Source organism: Elephas maximus, chromosome 14, assembly GCF_024166365.1.
Source record: "Elephas maximus indicus isolate mEleMax1 chromosome 14, mEleMax1 primary haplotype, whole genome shotgun sequence".
Taxonomy (NCBI): Eukaryota; Metazoa; Chordata; class Mammalia; order Proboscidea; family Elephantidae; genus Elephas; species Elephas maximus.
In genome coordinates this window covers 92,040,380-92,064,272 of record NC_064832.1, presented here as the reverse complement: position 1 = coordinate 92,064,272, position 23,893 = coordinate 92,040,380, and the positions used below count along the sequence as shown (strand labels likewise).

Genomic DNA, 23,893 nt, shown 5'->3' with positions numbered 1-23,893 from the left:
GCACAATGGTCCTGCACGATGCACAATGATCCCACGGTGACCCCTTCCACAACAGCCCTGCACAATGCACAATGGTCCTGCACGATGCACAATGGTCCCACGGCAATCCCGTGCACATCAGTCCTGGGCCATGCACAATGGTCCTGCACCATTCCCACGATCGGTTGCACTTGGATTGGACCATTATGATCCACGAGGTTTTCACTGACCGATTCTCAGATCACTGGGCCTTTCTTCCTAGTCTGACTGGAAGCTCTGCTGAAACCTATTGCGCATCACAGCAACAGTCAAGCCTCCACCAACAGACAGAGAGGTGGTGACTGCATGGTGAAGTGCTTTGGCCAGGAATTGAACCTAGGTCTTCTGCATGGAAGGTGAGAATTCTACCACTGAACCACCAGTGCCCTGCCTTGGCTCATGGAGGAGGGGATTTCTGCCAATCCCGCAAAACAAAGACTGTTCCCACCCAAAAGGCCAGTAGAATCTTTCTTGATAAATACCTTGGGCCTCCAAGGCTGCAGAGGGAGCTTCTGCTGCTCCCTCCATCCTCACAGCACCCCTCAGGAAAGGACAGTTATTGATGGGAAGGTAGGGACCCACCTTGCCCTCTCTTTTCAGAACCTTTACCCTCAGCTATGGGGCTCAGCTTTTGTTCTCTCCTTGGCCCACCTGGCCGGGACCTCCACGTAGAATACAGCATACCAGTCTGCCTTGCTCTTGTAGCCTGAGGTCTAAGTCACTTTGTCCAGAGACCTGTGTTCTGGATTACTGGGCACTTTCTTATCTGTTGGAATCCCTGGGTGGTGCAAAAAGTTAACATGCTCAGCTGTTTAACTGAAAGGTTGGAGGTTGGAGTCTACCCAAAGCCTCCTCAGAAGACAGGCCTGGTGGTTTACTTTCAAAAAATTAGCCAGTGAAAACACTACGGAGCACAGTTCTACTCTGACACATACAGGGTTCCCATGAGTCTGAATCGACGTGATGGCACCTCGTTTGGTCTTGTCTGTTAATGAAACTGACATTTTATCCCCCACTTGGTTATTTATTTTCATATCTATTCATTATCAGTCAGGATCACGAAGAAGAGGGCTGAGTGGTGGAATAGACTTTTATTTCTAATTTTATAGAATACTGAAAAATATTTCCAAAATTACCATATTTAATTGCTCACCTCCCATTTGAGCCCTGGAGTTTGGTCTTTTTTCCAGTTACCAATTGCTACCTGTGTGAATGTAAAGACGATTTTGGCTAATTATCAATCTATCTCAACACAAAGAGGAGGAAGACCACGAGATCGTTTTAAATGCTTCTTTTATTTCATTGGTTGCACGTTGGGTGAGTGAACTGAATATTACAACCAAAACATAGAATTGATACAAATTAGACTCCTGTTTACACTGTAAGGTAATGAATGAGGGAATTCTGTAAGTGTTACAGAAGGATTTAGTAGAAACGTTACCAGTGGTATGGCTGAAAGAATATTTTGGTGAAGTGCTGTTACGTCCTGAAAACCAAGAGTGAAATGTAGTTCCCGTACAAGTGGAGATTCAGTCTCTTAGCTACAGTGTTTGTTGAATTGATACCTTTGTGTCTTGGATATTGGTGATTTTGATTTTGTCATTAAACAAAGCATTTAAGATTTATTCATCATAGTCAGACTTCTGAATATAAACAAACTTTTGGCAAATAATATTTATACAGAAAAATAGTTTTAGATCCTCTCAAATCCCAGAATTATTCTATAAAATTACATTATAAATAAATAAAAAGCAAAATCTGTTGTACATATATTTGTACATCTATGTATTTGCCTTACCTCCTCCTTACTGTAAATGGCATATTTATGACTTTGCATATTATAATCACAATTCTGGAAAATGGATATCATAGGAAAAATACAGTCTTCTCTATTTGCTGGGGGATGCAGGCGATGCCTTTGAGGATGGTGTCCATTATTAAAGGGCTGAAAATAGTCATGTGCTAACAATTTTTAAAGTTAAAATCAGGAAACAAAAAAAGGAAAGACAATGTTACAACAATTAGCCTACAAAAATATTTCAGTGATTCCCATAATTTACCTTTTAGTAATGTATACTATGTTTCAAGGAGTTTAAATGAATAGTTAGTAACAAAGGAAACAAGAGAAAAGAAAATAAGTTTGAATGCTTTAGGCAAGTTGTAGCATAACTACATTGTTATAGTTGAGAAAATTACAAATATCAATAATACATAAAGATGAAACTACCAAAGTAATACGAGTTAGATACAATACTTTTCCACAAATTAGAACTAATGCAACGATACAAGTACTATGTAAGATTACACTTAAAACATGATTTTCTTTGATAGGGTGATCAAATCTATGATATAAGATAGATAGTAATTCGACTTCGACCAACATGAATAAAATGGCAGATTCCGTTTTTCTCAAACAAAGAATGATATGGTTGGTGCATTTAGTTTTCAGAACAGGCAGTGACGCCAAAATTTAAAATATGTTACATTCAATCTCAAAAGTCAAAATACTTCAATCACTAATATGTTTACAAAGAAAATGGATGTTTTAAACAATCACACATGATATTCATTTATAACAGCTGTTTTTTTTTTTAAAACAATAATTTAAAAACTATGTAGGGACTGTATAGGGTATGTGCAACATATAAAATGTGAAATATGAAATATTTGGTACGATAGTGCTTAAAATAAACTTTAAAACCAACTTTCTGAACAAAATTTAATTGTATCGCTATTACCTTGAAGATCAACCAAGTATTTAAAAAAGTAAACAACATTAAAATATGTTTCATCCATATATAGTATATATATGTATGTGTATATATAATATGTATGTACTTGTATTAAAGTTTTTTATACTTTTGAGACATAAAATATGCTTTAAGGTGAAAGAATTAAAAGAATGATTTTTTTTCCATGCTGTAGTCAGTTACAACCCTTTAATCCAACTTGTGAAATGCAAAACAGTAATGGATTTTTTTTTAAAGTGAAACTATCTACTTTTTGTTTACATAGTAATTTAGATTAAAGTCACAGTCAAATTTTCAGTGACTAAACTCAAACTTACTTAAATTAGAATATTATACAGATCTCCTCACCTACAGCTTCCTGGTTTGACTAGGTTTTTAGTTTAGAAGCGTTATTCTGTCACAGGCAACCTGATGGTGAGTTCGAAAGACTAATCCCTTAGATTAGGATGTTGGCATAGGCCTCTCGCTCTCGTCAAGCTGGATGAAGTCTGGCAAAATCTAGGCACTTCTACAAAGTCTCTCTTATAAAACAACTTTAAAAATATACTTGTAAAATAATACCTTCAAGACTTTGTTGGGTGGGGTATGAAGCTCATACTGTGCAAAGTTTCGTTTTCAATCTATTTAATGTTACTCTAGAATCACATGACTCAACGCGGCACCTCCAGGCAAAGCAAACGCCACGCTTCGATGTGTCCCTTGTACTTGTGCTTGAATTTGCATTCAAATTTTAGACCTGCAGGACAGGTCATCGCTTTTACTTCACTTCTTGTCTTGCTGCAGCATTCACCTTGCCAAGAAGTGAAACATACCCTTCGCTCGGGGGGTAACTAAAATGACGGCAACTGGAAGGTAGAACTGAAATTGTCCTTGGAATAGGTGTTCTAACTAATGCTAACTGTTTATTGCTAAATTTGAGAACATCTGAGTCGAAATGAGTCAACTGGTGGGACTTTCTGCATCAGCTATAGTTATGGAGATAAGACAATATTCCTAGGACAGAAACTATGTTTAGAAACCCTTTAAAAGTAAACTTTACCCTTTATGTCTTTAAACATCACAGCTGGTATCAGGTAGTTAACTATCTTAGGGTGGAATATACTAAGCATACCATATTTAATACTCATATATGATATAGCAGCACTAGCTTCTTAGAGTTGGTGGTCTGTCCAGAAGAACTAAATCTTTATTTAGCATGCAGTTTGTGGCAATTCTATTGAGGAGGAAACGGGATAGTATGTACAGTAACAATGTTTAGTTATTCTCAATGCAGATTCTTGGCATTCCATTCCGTTTCGGTTGATTATTTCAGAATTATCTGTCAGAGAAAAAGACAAACACGATTTAGACATTCTTCTGTAAGGGAAAATAACGAGTTTAAGCTTTGCTCTTTGAAAATGGATATTTAAAAGTAGGGATTTTCTTCAGTTTCTCCTAGTTTTGATGCAATATAATTTTGCACAAATCCCCACCCTTCATGCTGGAAATTTCTACACTTAAACACGTCTGAGAACAGTGATTCAAAGGCAGAGCATTTCTGTAAAACTGTGACAGCAGCTACGTGGGCAAGCAGTGCGTTCGGTCCCCAATTCCTTTTGAGTTTTTATTTCTTATCTTTTTATTCTATATTTCATGTTATCATCCAACTAACATTTGTTAGGTGGTCAGGAAGTCTAACCAGATCATTAGTTCACGCCTGAAAAGCTGTCTGTAACGCTGTTTATAAAGCAGTTAAAAATAAATCAATATTACTTATCTATTTTTTTTATTAACCTGCATTCATAATTCAGAGATGTCTTCCCACCCAAAGTCATTTTGTTCCCAAGATTTAATAACAATCAGTTTCGAATTCAGGAAATGTTTAAATGTCTCATATTTAAGAGTAAAAAAGTATAATATTCTAATAAAGCATTTACAGCATTTTCATAAACCCTAAAGCACAGATGAAGCGGAATTATCAACTGCAAATGTGGTCCCTGAAATGTGATCTCTGTTCATTTCTAACTCCAGGCCTTAACAGAGGAGAGGGAGTTGGCCCTGTGTGACCCGGTCTGTTCAATGTTAAGCTTAAATGCCAAATTTCTAAGAATCGTGTTTATTCTTTGAGCAATGCTTTGACCAAACTTTGTGTAATCAATGAATAAAACATTTATTTATTAAACAATTGTGAATATTTGCTTAGGAAATAACAGATAAAAATTCTTTATGGTGAACGTCAGCTAGTATTTCTGCACAGTGGGAATTCAATTGCCCATCAAAGCCTTATTTCCACAAATGTGGTTTATTATCTCATTAAGTTAGAGTTTATACAGGTGGGTGTTTTTCCCTGTAAGCGACTGCTCCTGTAGTTTACAAGAAACAGTTTAGTACACTCAAATAATTTTTCCCATGAAATAAATGAGCTTTTTTTAAAATTCTATTGAACCAGACAGATGAGTATAGGATTGCTAAACTGATAAAAATGAAAGGAAGAACTCATTCATGCTAAATATTCATACCAAATGGGAACTTCCTTTCATAGGAATTGAAAATTAATTGGGAAAAATACCATTCCTTGTGCCATGACTGATAGTCATGAATACCAGTAACAATGTGCTCTGATTATTTTATACGTGGACATTACCATGGTGCCTCTGAGTAAGTAATACAGAAATTCTCTAGGTGATCGGACTACAACTGCAGCGTTAGATTAAGCTATTTTATCAGTAAGTGGAAATTACCCTATTTCATTTTGTAGCTTCAATGCCGTCTTTAAGTTTCCCAGATAGAATGTACTCCAGGACATCAAGCCATGTCCAATTTTTCTTTTGCTTTAGCAAGAATCTCTCTAAAATTTCTAAGGAAAATATCTTACAATTTCTTAAGCTGATACATACCAATATGTATTTCAGAATATATTTACATTCCTGCTTATTAGCTGCAACTAGGATGCCACATAGAATGAAATCCCTAGTCACCCAGAAAGAAAAGCATTCTACAGAAAGCACGGCGTAGGGAAATTAGGGTGGGCAAGTATGTATTCTAGAGATTCCTTACAACAATTATTTTGCACTGATATTTGACCAAGAACCATGCACGACCACCCAGGTTTAACTGGGCTGTAAATCAGCCTCGATGTCAGCTAAAAGCATTACCTGGACTCACCCAGACGGTTTTCCCCTCTGCCCTGGCTTACCCATATAAAAACGATCTCTGGGGCTCCTGCATTCTTAGCTGCTCCGCTGCCTGGCACCAGGGCAGAAAACAGCCTGGCCATACCCTGGTCTATGTCTTTGGTGGTCTTGTGGACTATAGATGAGGCATAAAAAGTGAATTATGCCCTTAGCAGCTGTGAACTCGAAGAGGCTCAAGACATTTGCTCACAGAAGGTAGGAAAGTTTTGGGTGTTTCTCCTTCTAAGCTCCATTTCTGGTGGCAGCATTTTTCTTGAAAATATCTCCTGATTATTAAACTTTTTTTCAGAGAAATATAGCTTGCCTGTACAGTGTGAATCAAGTGTACTCAGGGGTAAGACACATCCTGGAAATACAGGCGGAATGGGAATCCAGATGAAGAAGAGCTAGCAACTCAAAGTCAATCTTATTCAACTACTGCCCAATTGATGCCGCTCCTGTTAGGAGACTTATGACATTACAGGCTCCTACCCGGAGGGAGGGCAGTTCCCAGCGGGAAGAGCCACCCAGGACAGGTTGGAAGGAAGAGAAGAGCCAAGGGTGTGTCTGTGTGGGGAGGGGGCAGACGGTGCTTGGGGCGGGGGGAGAGGGATCTTCTGTCTAGTTTTTATACAGCTTTTCTTTAGTTGGATCATACTTTCAATTAAGGCCAAAAATGCATCATTTAGGATATACTATGCCACATAATAAGAATAGCTATATTCTGTGTTACCCTCCTGTGGCTGCTCCTCAGGGATTTTCTTCCATACCAATTACAGACGAACAGATAACATGTGCTACCCACATACGAACTTCTTCAATCTCCATTTGTAAATTTTATGGGCAGAGGATCAAACACTTTCAGAAGGTGTCTGAATGCTTCAGTACAGGTGCAAAACATGCATTCCTAAAAGGACAGTCTTATACATGGACCTGGACCTGCTACAAATCTGATAGTGACGAATCCTAACTTTGAGCTCGTCCATTAAAAAAAAAAAAAGCATTAAAACACAGTTCACAGAAGTGTCAGTGGCATGCTTCCTGTTCTGCCCTTGGTCAAAGCTGAGGCTGTTACCTAAAGTTCCTTATCCAACGTCCAAGGCGTTGCAAGCCCTGCTTTCTTGGAAGGGACAAAAACTCTCATCGAGTCTGCCAGAATACATTTGTCAGAGAAATAGCTACCACAATGGGTCCCCTAAAAGCCCCCTCTCTAAAGTTTTTTTTTTTAAAAAAATTCATTTTATACTATCCAAAAGGTTGGAAACCCTGGAAGTATAGTGGTTAAGAGTTACATCTGCCAATCAAAAGGCCCACAGTTCAAATCCACCAGGTGCTCCTTGGAAACTCTATGGGGCAGTTCTACTCTGTCCTGTAGGGTCACTATGAGTCAGCATCAACTCGACAGCAACGGGGTACTGTGGTAGCCAAAAGGCTGGCTCTGTGGGAGAAAGATCTAGAGATCTGCTGCCATAAAGATTAATCCAAAACTAAACTTGTTGCTGTCAAGTTGATTTTGACTCAGAGCAACCCTAAAAGACAGAGTGGAACTGCCCTATAGGGTTGCCAAGGCTCTATATCTTTACTGAAGCAGACTGCTACATCTTTCTCCAGCGGAGTGACTAGTGGATCTGAACTGCATCCGAGTGGTTAACCACTGTGCCACCAGGGCTCAACCCAGAAAACTCTACGAGGACGTTCTTTTCTGTCACATGGGGTCACTGAGCCAAAACCAACTTGATGGCACCTAACAATAACCACCACAGCTGCAGTCAAGCTGATTCCAACTCATGGCAACCCCCCGTGCATCAGAGTAGAACTGTGCTCCATACGGTTTTCAATAGCTGATTTTTTGGAAGTAGACCGCCAGTCCTTTCTTCCGAGGTGCCTCTGGGTGGAGTTGAATCTCCAACCTTTCAGCAGCCAAGCGCATTGTCTGCACCACCCAGGGACTCCGGATTATTATACACTCCTGTGATTTCAGAAAACATTCTAAGAATTTTTTTACTAAAGTCTTATGACCTAAGCCAGTATTGCTAGTCACATTTTGCCGAGACAGAGAATAAAACACAGTTTTAGCTAGCTTGCACTATGTACCAAGTGCTGCAAAAGCTAACATGAGCTTAGAGATGTCAGTTCGTTCTTCTCCAGGCACACGAATTCCCTCCAGAACACGGTGGCAGTCTGAGATGGGACCAGGGGAGGCAGTGATTCCAAAAAGCACATCTGCACCTCTTATGGTGCCAGCTTAGGAAAGTGACCAGGAGAATCCCTGGGAGATTGGGAATCAGGGAAAGGGTAAGGTGTAGAACAAATGCAGCCTGGGGCACAAGGTGGGAGAAAGCAGGGATAGTCTGCAGGAACCAGAGGGGCAGAAATTGCTGAGGAGCTCGCAGGGCTTCCAGGCCTCCCCTCAGGGCATCAGTGCCTGGGTGGCCAACCACATCTCGCCTTAGGTCTCCTCCCCTTTACAGCAACTGAACACCCTACTCAAGCACAGCTCTACTGCTCCAGCTTCTGAGAAACTTTGGCAAACTGTACCGTACTTCTTGCAAATAACATGCTCGCGTAAATAAAGCACCCACACATATACCGCGTGGCATACCGTGCTTACGAAAATAGCATGGAGGTGAGGGTTACGTGGTTGGCAAAAAAGTATAACGTGTGTTATTTGTGTAAAAGTACGGTAATGATAGGAAATAAATCAAATATATTGAACAAAATATGTTTCTATCTCCCTGACAAACTATCCCTCAAATAAATATCATTTTTCCTAACAGAAAACCATGACAGAAGAAGGGGGTTAAATTATTAAAGCAAGATTCTAGCCAATCAAATATAGTAAATCAGAATTCTGAACTGAAAGTATTATTTTTCAATTCCTTTCTTTCACCAGAAACAGAACACACAAAAATGAGAAGAGCTGATGCCCATGAAATCTGTGATTCTATTTTTTAAAACAAAGACACACTTACCCTCGGATCATGAGTGTTTCCCTAAATCTTTTGTGGACCTTGTAGTTGTATCAAGGCTATCTGCGATGCAGAAATACAAGTTGGCTGTAATACAGTCTACTTATCAATAAGCAAAGGAAATCATAATAAGCAAATTAAACTATCTTCCCAGATGGTTGGATATAGAATCTGATGGTTCTGTTCAATATGCATCCTTAAGTCAGCCTCATATGAACCCAGTACACGATCAATATCATATTTACTTATTTATTTAATAAAAAGCATAGATGGCCCCAATGGGTTGTTTCCTTATGATGTGTTATGAGCACCCATTTAATAACCCCTGCATCCTCAGTGCCTACCGCCGACCTGTATGCGATGGCAGTCAAACTTATTAAAACGTGGAGTGGGTCAGGTTCTGCTGAAATACTAAGCCTACCGGGGCTAGGCAGGAAAAGCAAACAAGCGAGTGGGCCAGGTGGGGAGTGTGGCAAACTGAAGGGAACTTGCCTAGACGGAATGGAGAAGCAGCCACTCGGCTCCAGCTAACTGCTACACAGGAACTTGGGCTCTATTGCTTGAGCTTTCCATTTTTCATAAGAGAGAAATTCAGCAGCTAATTCACAACATTAAAAAAAAAATCTCTGTAGTTTAAATGCATCTTGGGGCTGAATTCAGTTATGAGCTGCTCTCTCGTAGCTGGGAGAGATGGCATGCTTTGTGTTGTCTCCGAGCCTTACTTTCCTGGAGGGGATATCCAGTAAGTCTGGACTGCTCGTCTCCTGAGCAGGAATCCACTAAGCCTGTAGGCCTCATCACTGGAGGCCGCAGTGGTCAGGGTGGGAGGCAGAAGGAGAGGAGCTAAATGGAAAGTAAATCCTGTAACTTTTAGGCATGTGGCTTTCACCCAAAGGGAAATGGTCCTTGACCAACAGTCATCTTCCATATAAAAAGAAACTACTGCCCCTCACTTGTCTGATTCGCCAGTCACAATACATGCACTTTGCCTGTTCTATTCCATACCCGTCGCCGTGGAGTCACTTCCGACTCATAGTGACCCTATAGGACAGAACAGAACTGCCCCACAAGGTTCCCAAGGAGCGGCTGGTGGATTCAAATGGCTGACATTTTGGTTAGCTGCTGAGCTCTTAACTACTGTGCCACCAGGGCTCCTTTGTCTTCCACAATGACAATGGATTTAGGCTGAGCCATCCATACCCCCCTCCCCACTGGGATTCATTTGCAAAGAGCTGGCCAGGGCTAGAAATGCACTCAATTGAAAGCAAAACAGTCTGTTCAGAGACTGCAACACTGAACTTGAACTCATCAACACCAAGAGGGTGTAAAATAATACAAATCAACACAGGATTTCCTTAGTGCTTCGAGCTAGCAAGCATTAATACTTCTGGGTTTTCTGCCTTGTGCTTGTTTTCCAGGAACTGTGCCTATGAATAATTCTGGAAATGGTGACTCTCTAGACGACCTCTAGAAATGCTCACGCTTCTTATGCAAAAGTATTCATTGCAAACATTCAGGGAAACTAGATTTTTTTTTTTTTTTAATTTTAAAATGTTAAATGCATTTTAAATCCATATTAAATTCAGTAAGAAATCTTAGAGCTTTGCTTAATTGATGGGAAAAACATTTCAGTGAAGAGACCAAGTAAGTGTTCCTATGACTCCAAACCACAAAACAATTAGAAAAGAGGAATAATGGATGCTTTTAGTTAAATCCTCCTGTGACTAGCCATCACATACTGTCTTTGTGATGCCGAGTTTGGAGAGATAAAGTACACCTTATAAAATATTTGTGTGGCCTTGCTGAAATCTGAAGGGATCTCAATGGATCTTGACAGCACTAGCATACAAGCTCAAGGGGGCATTTTTCCAAGCAGGGCTGGTGCAAAACTGGATCCATAGCAAAACTGAGCTTTGTAAACATGGGGGAAGGTCTTATTCATCTTTATGTCCCTAGTGTCCAGGATAGGGCTGGGCGCATAGGAGGCAAACTTACTAATTCTTGGTTGCATGGATGGATGAACAAATAAACAGGAATTCACTGAGGCTACAATGCCTCAATGGTGGTATCAACAGAAAATCAACAGACCATTCATGGATGAGACAGAAATGGCTATAGGAAAGAACCCCTTGGACATACATCTCTGCACTCTTTCAGGGAAGTTAAGGATTCAAGGAAAATAAACGCCTCTTTCCATCCACCTCCCCCCCTCGCCCCATTCCCTGTTACACAGAGATATAAGGAAAAATATCCCAGGCCAGAACAGAGTAGGGAAGCATGACAGAGACGCAAAAATGCCACCTGAAGAAAATTTTAGACCTGGTAGATTTCTTAGAAACCTTTTTTCCATGATTACAAGGCCCTATTTCCTTAGAATAGTAATGACTGTGAGGATGGTGTAGGACCCGGCAGTGTTGCTTTCTGTTGTACGTAGGGTTGTTATGAGTCGGAGCCAACTCAACGGCACCTAACGACAACAATTTCCTTAGAAGGCAATCAAAGAAAGAAAGTTTCACTGTCTCCTTAAGATTTATAATTAATTTAAAAATAAAAGAAATGAATTGAATGTCCTGAAACTATGGCCAAGCTAAGGAGGTTCTCTTGTTGCCCCCAGCCCCGTCTCTTGTCTCTTCACTCTCTGTTTTCTGCCTCCTGTGCCGTCTCTGTTGGTGTCCCTCCTTTGCTCAGCCTCTCTGCTGTTTACCATTCCCCCATCTTTTCCCTAATGTCCACGCCTCTTCTCCATGGCAGCCACTCCTGCCTGAAATTCCCTGGACCTTGTCTGAGAGGCGAAACATGCGAAGTGTTTTGGTTGAACCAAACTGTGTGAAGGGAGGGGGACACCTGCATGGTTTGGTTGCGATCTGATTCTACACTTAATCACAGTGTGGACTGCTCAGGTCAAAAGCAAACATCTTTGGGCCCTTGGTGAATGTAAGATATACTAGAAGTGAAGTAATTAATTAATGCAATCGTGATTATATGTATTAATAAACACATTTTCAAGAACAGTTTTTGGCCTATTTCATGACTATTTACAAACTTTAACTATATAGGAAATTCAGAAATAATAAATGGTATATTTATATGAAAAGACACTTTGAAAATGGATCTTATTAATTATTTTTTGGGCAATATTGATCTGAGAGAGGGCAGTGTCTCATACCACAGTTGGCTTGTTTTAGAAACGTATTTTTATTTATACAGAAAAGGTTTCCAAGACTACCAAAAATCACTGGAGTTCTGGGAGAAAATTCTCAAATACGACAGTCAGTTTCAATCTGAGGCTGGTGGAGCGCCCGTAACATTTAACAGTGGGTTACGGCGCAGTGGGTCAGAGCTTAGCTGCTAACCAAAAGGTCGGCAGTTCGAATCCACCAGGCGCTCCTTGGAAACCCTATGGGGCAGTTCTACTCTGTCCTATAGGGTCGCTATCAGTTGGAATCAACTTGATGGCAGTGGGTTTGGTTTTTAAAGAGTAGCTTAGTCAGGATTGTTGTTTTGCCCTCTGTTGTTAATAGATAGTTCACATTCAAAGCGCTAATTCCTCTATTTCCAAAGACATTTTATGATGAGCTTTTTTTTCCTGATATTTTCCATTCTGCTATATTTGAACAGAATTTTTTTCAGATATACTTTCTGCTGTATGAAGGATTATTATTTAAAATGTTAATAATTGAGTTTTTTGCATGAAAAGCAGTAACAAGAGCCTCTCACTGATGTTGACTGACCAGGGTCCACAGTGACAACTTCAAACCCACCTAGGAGCTCTGCAGGAGAAAGACCTGGTGACTGTTCATGTAAAGGTTACAGCCCTATGGGGCAGTTCTACTCTGAAACACGGGGTTACCATGAGTCAGAACCGACTCGACAGCACCAAACAGCAGCGTATCAAGAAACAGTACATAATACTTGGGCCACACTCCAAAAACCCAAACCAAACCCGTTGCCGTCGAGACAATTCCGCCTCATAGCAACCCTGTAGGACAGAATAGAACCACCCCACAGGGTTTCCAAGGCTGTAAATCTTTACGGAAGCAGACTAGCATCTTTCTCCTGTGGACGGCTGGTGGGTCCCAACCACTGATCTTTCAGTTAGCAGCCGAGTGCTTTAGACACTGCGCCACCAGGGCTCCTATTAGGTCACACTAGAGATACTACTTACGAATATATTCTAAATTGTCTAGAGTATTTACAGTGAGATGTGTGAGAAGTGAGGATAGAAAAAAAATTCTGACTCAGCGATCCTATATGACAGAGTAGGACTGCCCCAAAGGGTTACCAATGAGTGGCTGGTAGATTCAAACTGCTAGCCTTTTGGTTAGCAGCAGAGCTCTAACCACTGAGCACCTAGTGCTCCAGAAGGAAGGGTATCTGGAATTGAGTAGCCACATACATCTGAGGTTGCTTCACCGATGATGGCATGAAGGGGGAACCTCAGAAAATGTTTTTATACCTTTAAAAAATAGTTTAGCTACGTCTGAAAAGAAATTTTCAAACATGTTCATTTATACCTACTTTTTTCAACGTGGGGTTTATTCCCAGTAATAAATTAAAGATTCCGGCCAAGAAAAATCACAGAAACAAGACCCTGCTGGATTTAACATCAAGCTCCCAGTCTTGCTCCGTGCCATGGCCTTTGTATCCAGCACCATTATGTCCGACTTAGAATCCTGGGCACATTTTGGCCACAGTATCTTTCTTAACAGTGGAACAGAATGTATAATCCGGGCCGCTAGGAACTGGCTTTCAAGACGCTGAAGGCAAAAAAGCCACTGAATGCTAAAGTTCAGTGAAAGGAACAGTACGGCTGATGCCATGTGTGTGGCACGGAAATGTGCCCTTGGGTATTGTGATCATCTTGTGCATTTCCAAATTGGAGGGATGATATCATCACCTAACAAGTTTTCCATCAAAATTATGTTTTTCTTTGCCTGTGTGGCGTGTGTGTGTGCAGGTTTAAGTGTGCAGGTGTGTGTCCAGGTACGTGTGTGTACAGGTGCATGTGTGTGCAGGTATGTGTGTGCAGGCGTGTGTGCAGGTGCATGTGTGTGCAGGCACATGTGTGTACAGGTGCATGTGTGTGCAGGTGCATGTGTGTGCAGATGTGTGAGAGAGCGAGATCAATAAAAACACTCAGTCATGGGTGAAAGCAGAGTGCAAAGAAAAAATGTAAAGGAGCCCAGGAGTGGGAATTTGGGAGGCTTGTCTGGCACCAACCAGCTTTGTGATCTTCCTAAGCCTCAGTTTCTCCCTCTGCTTGTAGCACAGACGCACCTCTGCAGGGTGGTGGGGAGTTCAGCAGATTACCATTTGTCCCCCTCCGCCAGGAGCTCCCAGGAAGTGCCCAAATCTCTTGGTTTAATAGATAGCAAAATGGAAAGCCAGGAGGTTAACAGCACGAAGGAGAGCTCCAGCATCCTGTTTTGTTTACCATGAACCATTCCCCCAATCATCGGTGGTTAGGTCCATCCTTTCAGCACTTCTACTTCCTTTTTTGAGATGGTCATTATTGTAGGATAATTACCTAGACAGTAATTATCTGCATGTTTGTTTATTGCCTGTCCCCTCACTACAAAGGGAGCCCTGGTGGCAGAGTGGTTAATTGCTCGGCTGCTAACCAAAAGGTCTGTGGTTCAAGCCCGCAGGTGCTCCGCAGGAGAAAGATGTGGTGGTCTGCTTCTGTAAAGATGACAGCCTTGGAAGCCCTATGGGGCAGTCCTACTCTGTCCTATAGGGTCGCTGTGAGTAGGATTCGACCCAACAGCAAGGAGTTTGGCTTGGTTTCGTTATTAAGACCCATGGGAGCAGGAGACTATTTTGTTCATTGCTGGATTCTCAGAACCTAGGAGTACACTCTCATGTGGGCTCTTAATAAACCTCTGTGGAAAAAACATATGAAGACACGGTGCCATCGAGTAAACCGGGCTTATGTTATGGCCTAGCATCTCAGAATAGGCTCAGCGTCCAACAGGTGTGGTTCACTGAGGAAGAATTTGCATTTGCACTCAGTTACCTGTCTTACAAAGCAAAACTTTTAAAGGGAAACATTGCAATAAAAAGAATTTTTAATGTAGAAAGAATAACTTTACTGCAAGATTTAATAAAACAAACACCTAGGTACAGGTGGAATCCCTGGGTAATACAAATGGTTAAAGCGTTCAGCTGCTAACCAGAAAGTTGGAGGTTCTAGTCCACCCAGAGGTGCCTTGGAAGAAAGGCCTGGCAATCTACTTCTAGAAAATCAGCCATCGGAAACCCTATGAAGCATAGTTCTACTCTTAACAAAATGGGGCGCCATGAGTCAGAATAGACTCAGTGACAACTGGTTGGTTGGTTGGTTTTAAAGTATCTGTGGGAGTCCTTCGATGATACAAATGGTAACGCACATGGCTGCTCCCCTACTTCTGAAAAACCAACCATTGAAAACCTTACGGAGCACAGTTCTACTGTGACACATATGAGTCGGAATCGGCTTGATAGCAACCCGTTTGGTACAACTGGGAATCTTCCTTGCTCACCTTCAATCCTTCCTTCTTTTGTTTCTACCTTCTTTCCCTCCCTCCTGCTCTTCCTTCGGTCCTCCCATTTTTGGGCTTTAAAGTGGGATCCCTGGGTCCTTCTATTTGTGCATCTGAATCATCTTTCACACTCTCAGCTCACTTTATAATTTAACTCTATCATTTTACTTACAATTATAGTAACCTTGCTGTCACTCCTTCCATAGCTGCAGCTATGCCTCCCCCAGGCTGCCCCAAAACATCCATTCTCAGCTAGTGACGTCCAATCAACCTGAGGTTGGTTTGAAGGTTAGGTTAGCGTTTGTGAGGACAGTGGGGAAAAACGCTTTCTCTCTCTCTCTTTAAATTGTCATTTAGAAAACAAAAAAGTAAAACTCCTGGATGAGAGGACATCTCTTAGTAGGCTCTTTTCCATCAGAAACATGTTGGCCAGGTGTTCACACTGGAAAAGGTGAAATGGTGTCCTCGTCTCTCTGCTTTCTAGGTCTTATTTATTGGGCCAAAATTTGAATTCAGTTGTTTATATCAATTACAACAATATTTGCACACCATTCCTGATATTAAACTTGAACTTTAAAAGTCCCAGCTCATACTAGAACTTTCTTCTAAAATGGTTAGAAAATTTTAAACCAATAGTTAAACTCAATAGATAGGAGTTCTTAAGGGGAATGAAATAAAGAGGCTCATCTCAATATTACATTGACCGCAAGCTCAAATCTAAGTCAAAAATATTGGTGTCAGAAGAGAACAGGATTTGGAGGCAAGCAGACCTGAGTTCTAAAACTATCCAGCCAAGATGCTTGAAGCTTAAGCAAATTATTCTCTAAGCTCTGCTCTCCTTCATAAAATAGAGAAGGCATTTCACAGAGTTGAGTATTAAATGAAAGAACATACATAAAGTATCTGATATGTAATAGTGGCTTTTGATAAATATTGGTTCCCCTTCTTTATTTATTTTATGATCCATAATCCTAAAGAAAATTTGATTTCAGTTTGTATTTAAGTATGAATTTAAACAATAATGTTATGCATTTAAATATTATATGATCTGCATAGCAGTCCGTGGAGTCTGTGAGGGGTAGACACGGTTAACGCACTTGGCTGCTAACTGAAAAGGTGGAGGTTTGGATCCGCCCAGGGATACCTCAGAAGAAAGCCTTGTCCATCTACTTCTGAAAAGTCAGCCATTGTAAACTCTATGAACCACAGCTCTGCATTGACAAATGTGACGTAACCATGAGTCAGAACCACCTCGACGGCAACTGGCTTACAGGTTCATGATACTCCACATATGTTGGAATGAAACTTGACTTTAAGATATTAAGGCTTCAGAAAACGTCAAATGTACACACTTCCTTTTCTGTATATGTGTATCCTGACCTGTCACTGATGACCAAATAAAGGCTGTACTTCTCAGATTCCTGAAAGTCTTGGCTGTCACTTCTAGCTCATGGGGTAGTTTTGAGGATTAGATAATGTAATGAGTGCCTGCTACTTAATGAGTAGTAAACATATACTAAATGCTACTGTTATTATATGTTAATATTTCATCTATTTAAATTTCCTAGTCTAAGCCACAAAGCATGAGTTTTTTGTTTTTTGGTATAGTATTTACTAGGAGCCCTGGTGGTGCAGTGGTTAAGAGCTCGGCTGCTAACCAAAAGGTCGGCAGTTGGAATCCACCAGCTGCTCCTTGGAAACCCTAAGGGACAGTTCTATTCTGTCCTATAGGGTCACTTTGAGTTGGAATTGACTCAACAGCAACGGGTCAGTATTTAGTAATATTTCTTAGATCACGTGCTTAGTACAAGTAACTATTTATGAGGCATCTGCACATACAATCGTGTCTAACAAACATGTGTACACTCATTTTCAAGCCTTCACCTCTTCTCAGTGAGGTCCCACATAAGCAGCCGAACAAGGGAGGGGATTTGTCGACTTATGTGGGAAAAAAAAAAAAAAAAAAAACTCTTAAACACCTTTGTCCAAGGCAAAGCAATACAACCGTTTTTTTCTTCCAATTCTTCACACACTCCTTAGCTCTCCATACTTTAACTTCTCTCTTTGTTCAAGGCCATCCTTTACATTTCAGGGTCAGAGAAGAGCAAGGAAAAGAAAGTGGACAATAGGAATTAATTCAAGTAATTCCTCCTTCCTGACTCCTCATAACTAAAACGGTTCTCTGGCCTTTTCAGATACTTCAGCATCACTATGACAAATATGGAAAGGACGATTAATGGAACAGTAACAAAATGACGACGGACAAACATATTCAGTGAAAAAGAAGGCATCAAGTTAGATGTCCCTGGAATCCTCTAATGCCTTGAAAAATTCTGAGAAGATAAGCAAAACCATTGATTGTTAACAAATATAAATAAATAAAAGCACAGCTACCATGTTAATGCCAGATCAGGGTTTGATGGAGAGCAAAGAGGGCTAAGTAGGCTGTCAGGAGACTGAGTTTCTAAGGCTTTATTTAGCCTCAGGCGAATTATTTAACCCTCTGGGTCTCCTCACCGTGGAGGAGCTAGAGGCAGGCTCTGAACGTGGTTTTGCCATTCAGTTGTATGATCCTGAGCAAGTCCCGGCTTCTCTAAACAGAAGTTTCCCCGTTTGTGTGCTGGAGATAATAATCACTCCTTCCAGGGCCCATTTGAGTTTAGTGAGGTCGCTCACCTAGGAGGCTTAGCACCATGCACCGCATATGGCGAGTGCTTAATACAGGGTGGTTGCCTGCGGCACGTCTGTGCTGTCTGTACGCTCTGCAGTACTCTGGGGCCCATACGTGATCATGTAAAGCATTTTCTAAGGAAGACAGTACAGTGACAAGGAGCATGTGGTAGTCTAGGTAACCTGGGGTCTAGTCCTGGTTCTCTTCTTTTCTGACATGACTTGGGTCAGCCACCTCACTAGCCTGGTCTCCTGTTCCCACTGACAACGTAACTTGGATCACAATTTCCTGTTTTGTATGAATGTAGGGGTACGGCCTGATTCTGGTACGTTTGCTGTTATGCCGTACTGCTTTTCATATCTACGATGTAGTTGATGCAGGTCTCAGCTCAGACACGCAACACCTGATTAACTGTTACTATAGGAAAATGAGTGACATTTCACAATGACCAGCTTAGCAATGCTGTTTCCAGAAATGCACTGTGGTGAAGAGTAAAGAAAGCCTGCATTTGACGACGAGAAGCCTATGAGCATGAGCTCTGAGATCTCTGTATACTCCAGAGCAAGGGAAACGATAGATAATAAGAGTAATATAATTTGATCGCCCAAAGTAAAACAAACAGGCCAAAAGCTCCAGCATGTTGTACCTGACACTGAGGCGTAATGGATTCTAAATACTAGAATAGGTATCGTCAGAAATACCAGTCAACGTTCTTCGTTATTATACAAATGAAATGAAGATGTGTGGACATGAACCATACTTTTTATGAAAATCATATGGGAGCAATGTCTTGCAGGCTGGTTGATGTCATGGAGAGGAGAAAGGTGTTGAAACCCACAGATACTACAGAAACCAGAGAACAGCCATGGAGAGACACAGGAGTACAAAGGACCAAGAAACCACTCTGCATTTTCCTGCTTCGTAATTATTCATCCCCTCCCCCGAGCCCAGACTCGCTCTTTTCTTTCTATCCCAGTTTCATCCCTCCATCAGTAAAGTAACTTCCTCACTGGGTATCCTTCGCTCTGTCTATCCTACCTCTTGTCGACCTCCTCACTTTTAGTCATCTTTCCAAACCTCCCCTTTAATGCTTCGCTGTTCTGGCCTCATCCTACCACTCACGGCTCTCAGTAACCTGGCCCATCCTTACCTACTCAACTGCATTTTCCAATACTGCCCCATACCTCCATGTTTTCCTTCTCTCTGGGGTCTCCCACTCACTGGCAAGGTGGTGTCAAGCAAGTTCCTTAGCCCCGTGAGCCACAGTGTCCTCCTTCTTTAGATCTGATGTAGCACCAGCTGCTCTTCTCCCTCTATCACAGGGTAAAGTCTAAACCACATGAGCAATAGAGGAAGGATGTAATTTAAGGGGAAAGCATTGACTTGAGGGTCAGACAGACTTGAGGTCAAATGCAGGCTCTACTACTTATTAGAGCTGTGACCTTGAGCAAGTAATTTAACCCCTGGGAACCTTGATTTCACCACATGTAAAAGAAGGGAACCGGTACCCGCCTCCTTGGGTTGGATGTGATAACAGGCAAAGCAAAATGCCAGAGTGCTTGTAAGCAACGGTCCCCCTTTCCCTGTACTCCACTCCCATCTCCACCCCTTAAATCTCAAACTGGTCACGGATCCAGGCACAACTTTGCCTGTTTATTACCTAAATCTTCCACATCCCTCAAGACCTACCTCCCCAGGTGCTTCAGGGACAAGGCCCTGCCGGAGGACTGAGCAACATTTGGGCGTTTGACCATTTTATTTTGTGACCTTCTCTGAAGTTTTGTGCCTCTATGACTAGACAGTAAAGTTCTTAAGTCCCTTTACCACTAAAGCAGATGCTGCAGGGTTGACTCTGATTCATGGTGACCCTATGTGTGTCAGAGTAGAACTGTGCTCCACAGGGTTTTCAGCGGTGATGTTCTTTGGAAGCAGATCACCTGGCCTATCTTCGGAAGTGCCGCTGCATGGACATGGACCTCCAATCTTTTGGCTAGCAGCCGAGCATGTTAACTGTTTGTATCACCCAGAGACTCCTAAGTATCTTTCCCCATTGCCACGGAGTCAATTCTGGCTCATAATGACCCTATAGGCCACAAGAGAGCTGCCCCATAGCGTTTCCAAGGCTGTAATCTTTACAGAAGCGGGCTGCCATATCTTCCTCTCGCGGACTGGATGGTGGGTTGGAACCGCCAATCTTTTGGTTTGCAGCCCAGCACTTAAGCACTGCAGCACCAGGACTCCTTTAAGTACCTTTAAAAAAACCTCCCAAACATGGTGGCCCATAGAATCATGACAGCTCTGACTTTGGAAGTCACTGCCTCCAGTGATGTAGCCCAGAGGAAGGACTGAGAGGCCAGATCTAAGGCCAGTTTTTTTTTTTTTTTCTTTTGAGTTGCTGGGGGACCTAAGCAGAGCCACAGTCGGGTTTGCTGGCTATCCCTCCTTTGTAACAGGAAGCAATGAAAAGGGATGAAGGTGGACGCAGACCTCACTTCTCCACCCAGCCACATAGAAAGGACTGCCGCGTCCCCGACACACAGGCAGAAGCCCCGAAGGCGGGCCACCGTCACAGAACTTGTGTAGAAAATACCTAGGAATCAGAATTTTACTCTGTTCATAGCAACTTTTATTAAAAGTGAGACCCCCATTCATCTTTCAGCCCTTGAAAATGGATCTGAACACCTGCACTGCAGTTAGTCTGCATTTCCTGACAGATCTAGAGCCAGAAACACACACACACAGAGAACGAACTATAGGTTCACCTCCCTCAAAAGAGAAATCTAAAATTAGAAAAACTGAGCAGGATTTTATTATCACCAACAAAAGCCAAAGTACTACTGGGAATATGACTTTTCAATCTAAAAAGATTCCTCTCCAAATTTCATCAACATGCAAAAGAGGGTAGGATTTGAGATGTACTAAGTAGGGCAATCCACCAGCAGCGAGTTCCGCAGAAGGACCCTTGACATTCTCTCTTCAGCTGCACAGAATTGAAACTGATATTATGTCTTTAGGTGCTACATACAACAGAATTCTACCCAGGGTTCTCACCATGAGGTGTAAATTATTCATGAAAAATGAAAATGTACTAGATCACAGCACTTACATAACTTAGCCTTTCCTTAGAGAATCTGCAAATACCTTTATTAATTAAAACTCGTGGTGGTCCCAAAAACCAGCTGCTTCCGAGGCAGGAAAATAGAAGGCCTATTGTTTTCTCGAAGAGAAACAATAATCTGCCTCTGCATGGCTATCATAGATCCAAGTCCACCCAAGGCCAACACCTCCCATCTACCTACTGTCTCCCTCCCTCCCTCCTTCCATCCTTCCCTCCCTTCCTTCTTCCCTTTCTCCCTTCCTCTCCCCATCCTTCCCTCCCTTTCTTTTTTCTCTCTTTTTAAGCCACACTGGCAAGGCTGGACTCCAGTGTCCTAGCCACACGGCACCACAGAATTTAAACTCAGGTTGCCAAGCAGCTTTAACTAATGGCATCAACTGAATGCGAACACTGCAATTTTTATAGTGTTTTTTTTTTTTTTTTTTTTTACTTGAAGAGATACAGCAAGTTCCTCTTGAGCACACGCTCTTTCTCTCTCTGCACACACACGCACACACACATGCGCGGACACACACTCACTTCTCTCTCCACAAAATATTTTAAGGGGCAATTCTACCTCATTTAAAGGAACCAGATCTTAGAATCCATTACTGAAGCTGAACTTCCCTCCATAGTTAAAATATAAGCAAGAATAAAGGTGGCTAAACAACTGCAGCAGTATAACGCTGAGGTAAACATCTGGGCCCAGGGCACTATTTACAAGACTGAATTCTGACAGTTGCTGTCTCTACATTTTTAGAGCACAACATACTTGGGGCCCAGCTGCTTTCTGTAACACGTTCCCAGGAACCAGCAAAATGTGGGAAAGGAGTGTTTCACAGTGTGGTCATCCAGTCGTAGGGGCCAGCCCCGCTACTGCGTGTTTCAGGAGGGATATCTGACAGGGGCATATCCCTCCCACACCGGGGCCTGACAGAACGTAGGATTTTTCCTGTGAAACAAACACAGGCCCCAAAATAGGTCAAGTGGTGAATAGTGGGGATTGTTTAATGCCTCCTCCATTTGTCTGAATATAGGCAGGACAGATGGCATTGAATAATGGATGTTTCACAAAACTCTTTGAGCTACGTATTGAAGTAAAACCTCTCTAGGTTTCTTGGTTAGTATAGGTTTATAGGTTTACTTACAGATATCCTGGAACGCATATACAAACAGCTTTATATCTATTTATACGTGAGAAATAACTAACGGGCGATTAATGCTTTTCAACTGTTTTTCTTCCTTCTTTAGTAATTTATAGCCAGGCTGAAAAAGCATATGTGGATCTGTTTACGTGTCATTTTTATTTTTCTGAGAAGACGTTGAAATTGATTATCACATAGAGTAAACGTCTATCAGTCATGTCTAAAAAATGGGATTTTCTGACTTAGCAAATATCCCAAGAAATAGGAGGTTTCTACATGTGTACATGATATATTGTTAACTAATTTTCAATAAACTCTTCCTAAGGCCAAAACAAACAAAAACAACAACGATACCAGTCGCCGTGGAATCGGTGCCAACTCACGGCGACCGCGTGTGCAGGGTAGAGCCGTTCCACACAGTTTCCAAGGCTGTGACCTTTGGGGAGCAGATTACTGGGTCTTCCTTCAAGGAGCCTCTGAGTGGGTTCCACCTGCCAACCTTCTGGTTCGTAGTTGAAGGCTCAACCGTTTACGCTACCCAGGAGTCCTTTCCACGACTAAGCTTTCGGTAAATGGACTTAATCTTTAGAGGAGGGTTCAGGAGATGTGACAAGACCTTGAGGTCATCACTTTAAACATGAATTATCACCATCTGAAGATGGGTTTAAGTGTTGGTTAACACATTATCAGAACAATAGTCTGATTTCATGAGCTTTGAAGGTCCTTCTTGGGGTTTGCTATAAGAAAATGCCTAAGAGCCCATCTGTAAGAAGTTCTCTTCTAGTGTCAGCTCATAAACCAGAAAAACCAGATGACTGATGACCTCACCTTCTATACAGCTCTAGCCATGGACAACGGCTACTCACTCCACATCTAAGGGGGCACTTTCAGGCAAAGGCCTCGGGGGTCTACAAGCCCTGGTGGCTCTGAAGTCTCATTTAGGTACAAGTGGGAAGCCTCATGTTAGGAGTCAGCGCAGTGGAGGTATCTGACCAGAATACACCAGGGCTGTCCTTGAAGGGGTGAGTTCGGGTCCTACAAGGCAACTTCCTGTGGTTAACCCTTTGTGTCAGCCCACCTCTCTTTTTCTGCCATGTGACACCTATTTGGACAGGTTTTGCCACAGTATGAAGTAGCTTTTATTTTCCTCTTTGGTTAAAAGTAACTCTCCCTGTGTCATGGGCAAAGGCAGGACAAGTAGGCCACTTGCCAACTGCCACTGTTCCAGTTTAGGCTCTCTGCAGACTCTCCTGCCTCTAATCCATCTGCTCACTCTTCCTAGAGTTCTGTTTCTCTCACTATCCTTCTCTAGACCCTTCCTTGGCCAAAAAAGGGCCAAACCATTTAATCTGACATTTCAGTTCCTGCCCAATCTGAGTCAGACCTACTTTGTAGCCACTTTCACAAGTGAACACTTGGACTAATAGGTTTATGAGTTCTTGTCCAGCTAAGCGTTACGCTCCCCTACCTTCACACACTCACACTTGTCTTCTATCCAGTGATGATGTTTTAAGGGATGTGCAGATAAAGTCCTTGTAGGATTCAGAGGATACCAGGGTTCAGGGGAAGA

The 23,893-nt window shown here is 41.9% G+C and overlaps 1 protein-coding gene across 6 annotated transcripts in view; it reads right to left on the bottom strand.

Annotated features, from left to right (window-relative positions):
• Positions 1-1,276: 1,276 nt before the first annotated feature.
• The window catches only part of MBNL2 (muscleblind like splicing regulator 2), a 194,308-nt gene continuing 171,691 nt past the window's right edge, over positions 1,277-23,893 (bottom strand). For 3 of the 6 annotated variants that reach the window (XM_049853125.1, XM_049853124.1, XM_049853127.1), the window contains one exon: positions 1,277-4,086. In XM_049853125.1, the coding sequence (XP_049709082.1) occupies positions 3,959-4,086 (128 nt within the window). In that variant the 3' untranslated portion in view covers positions 1,277-3,958. The remainder of the gene's footprint in view (positions 4,087-23,893) is intronic. The other 3 variants (XM_049853129.1, XM_049853126.1, XM_049853128.1) reach the window with 1 other exon arrangement.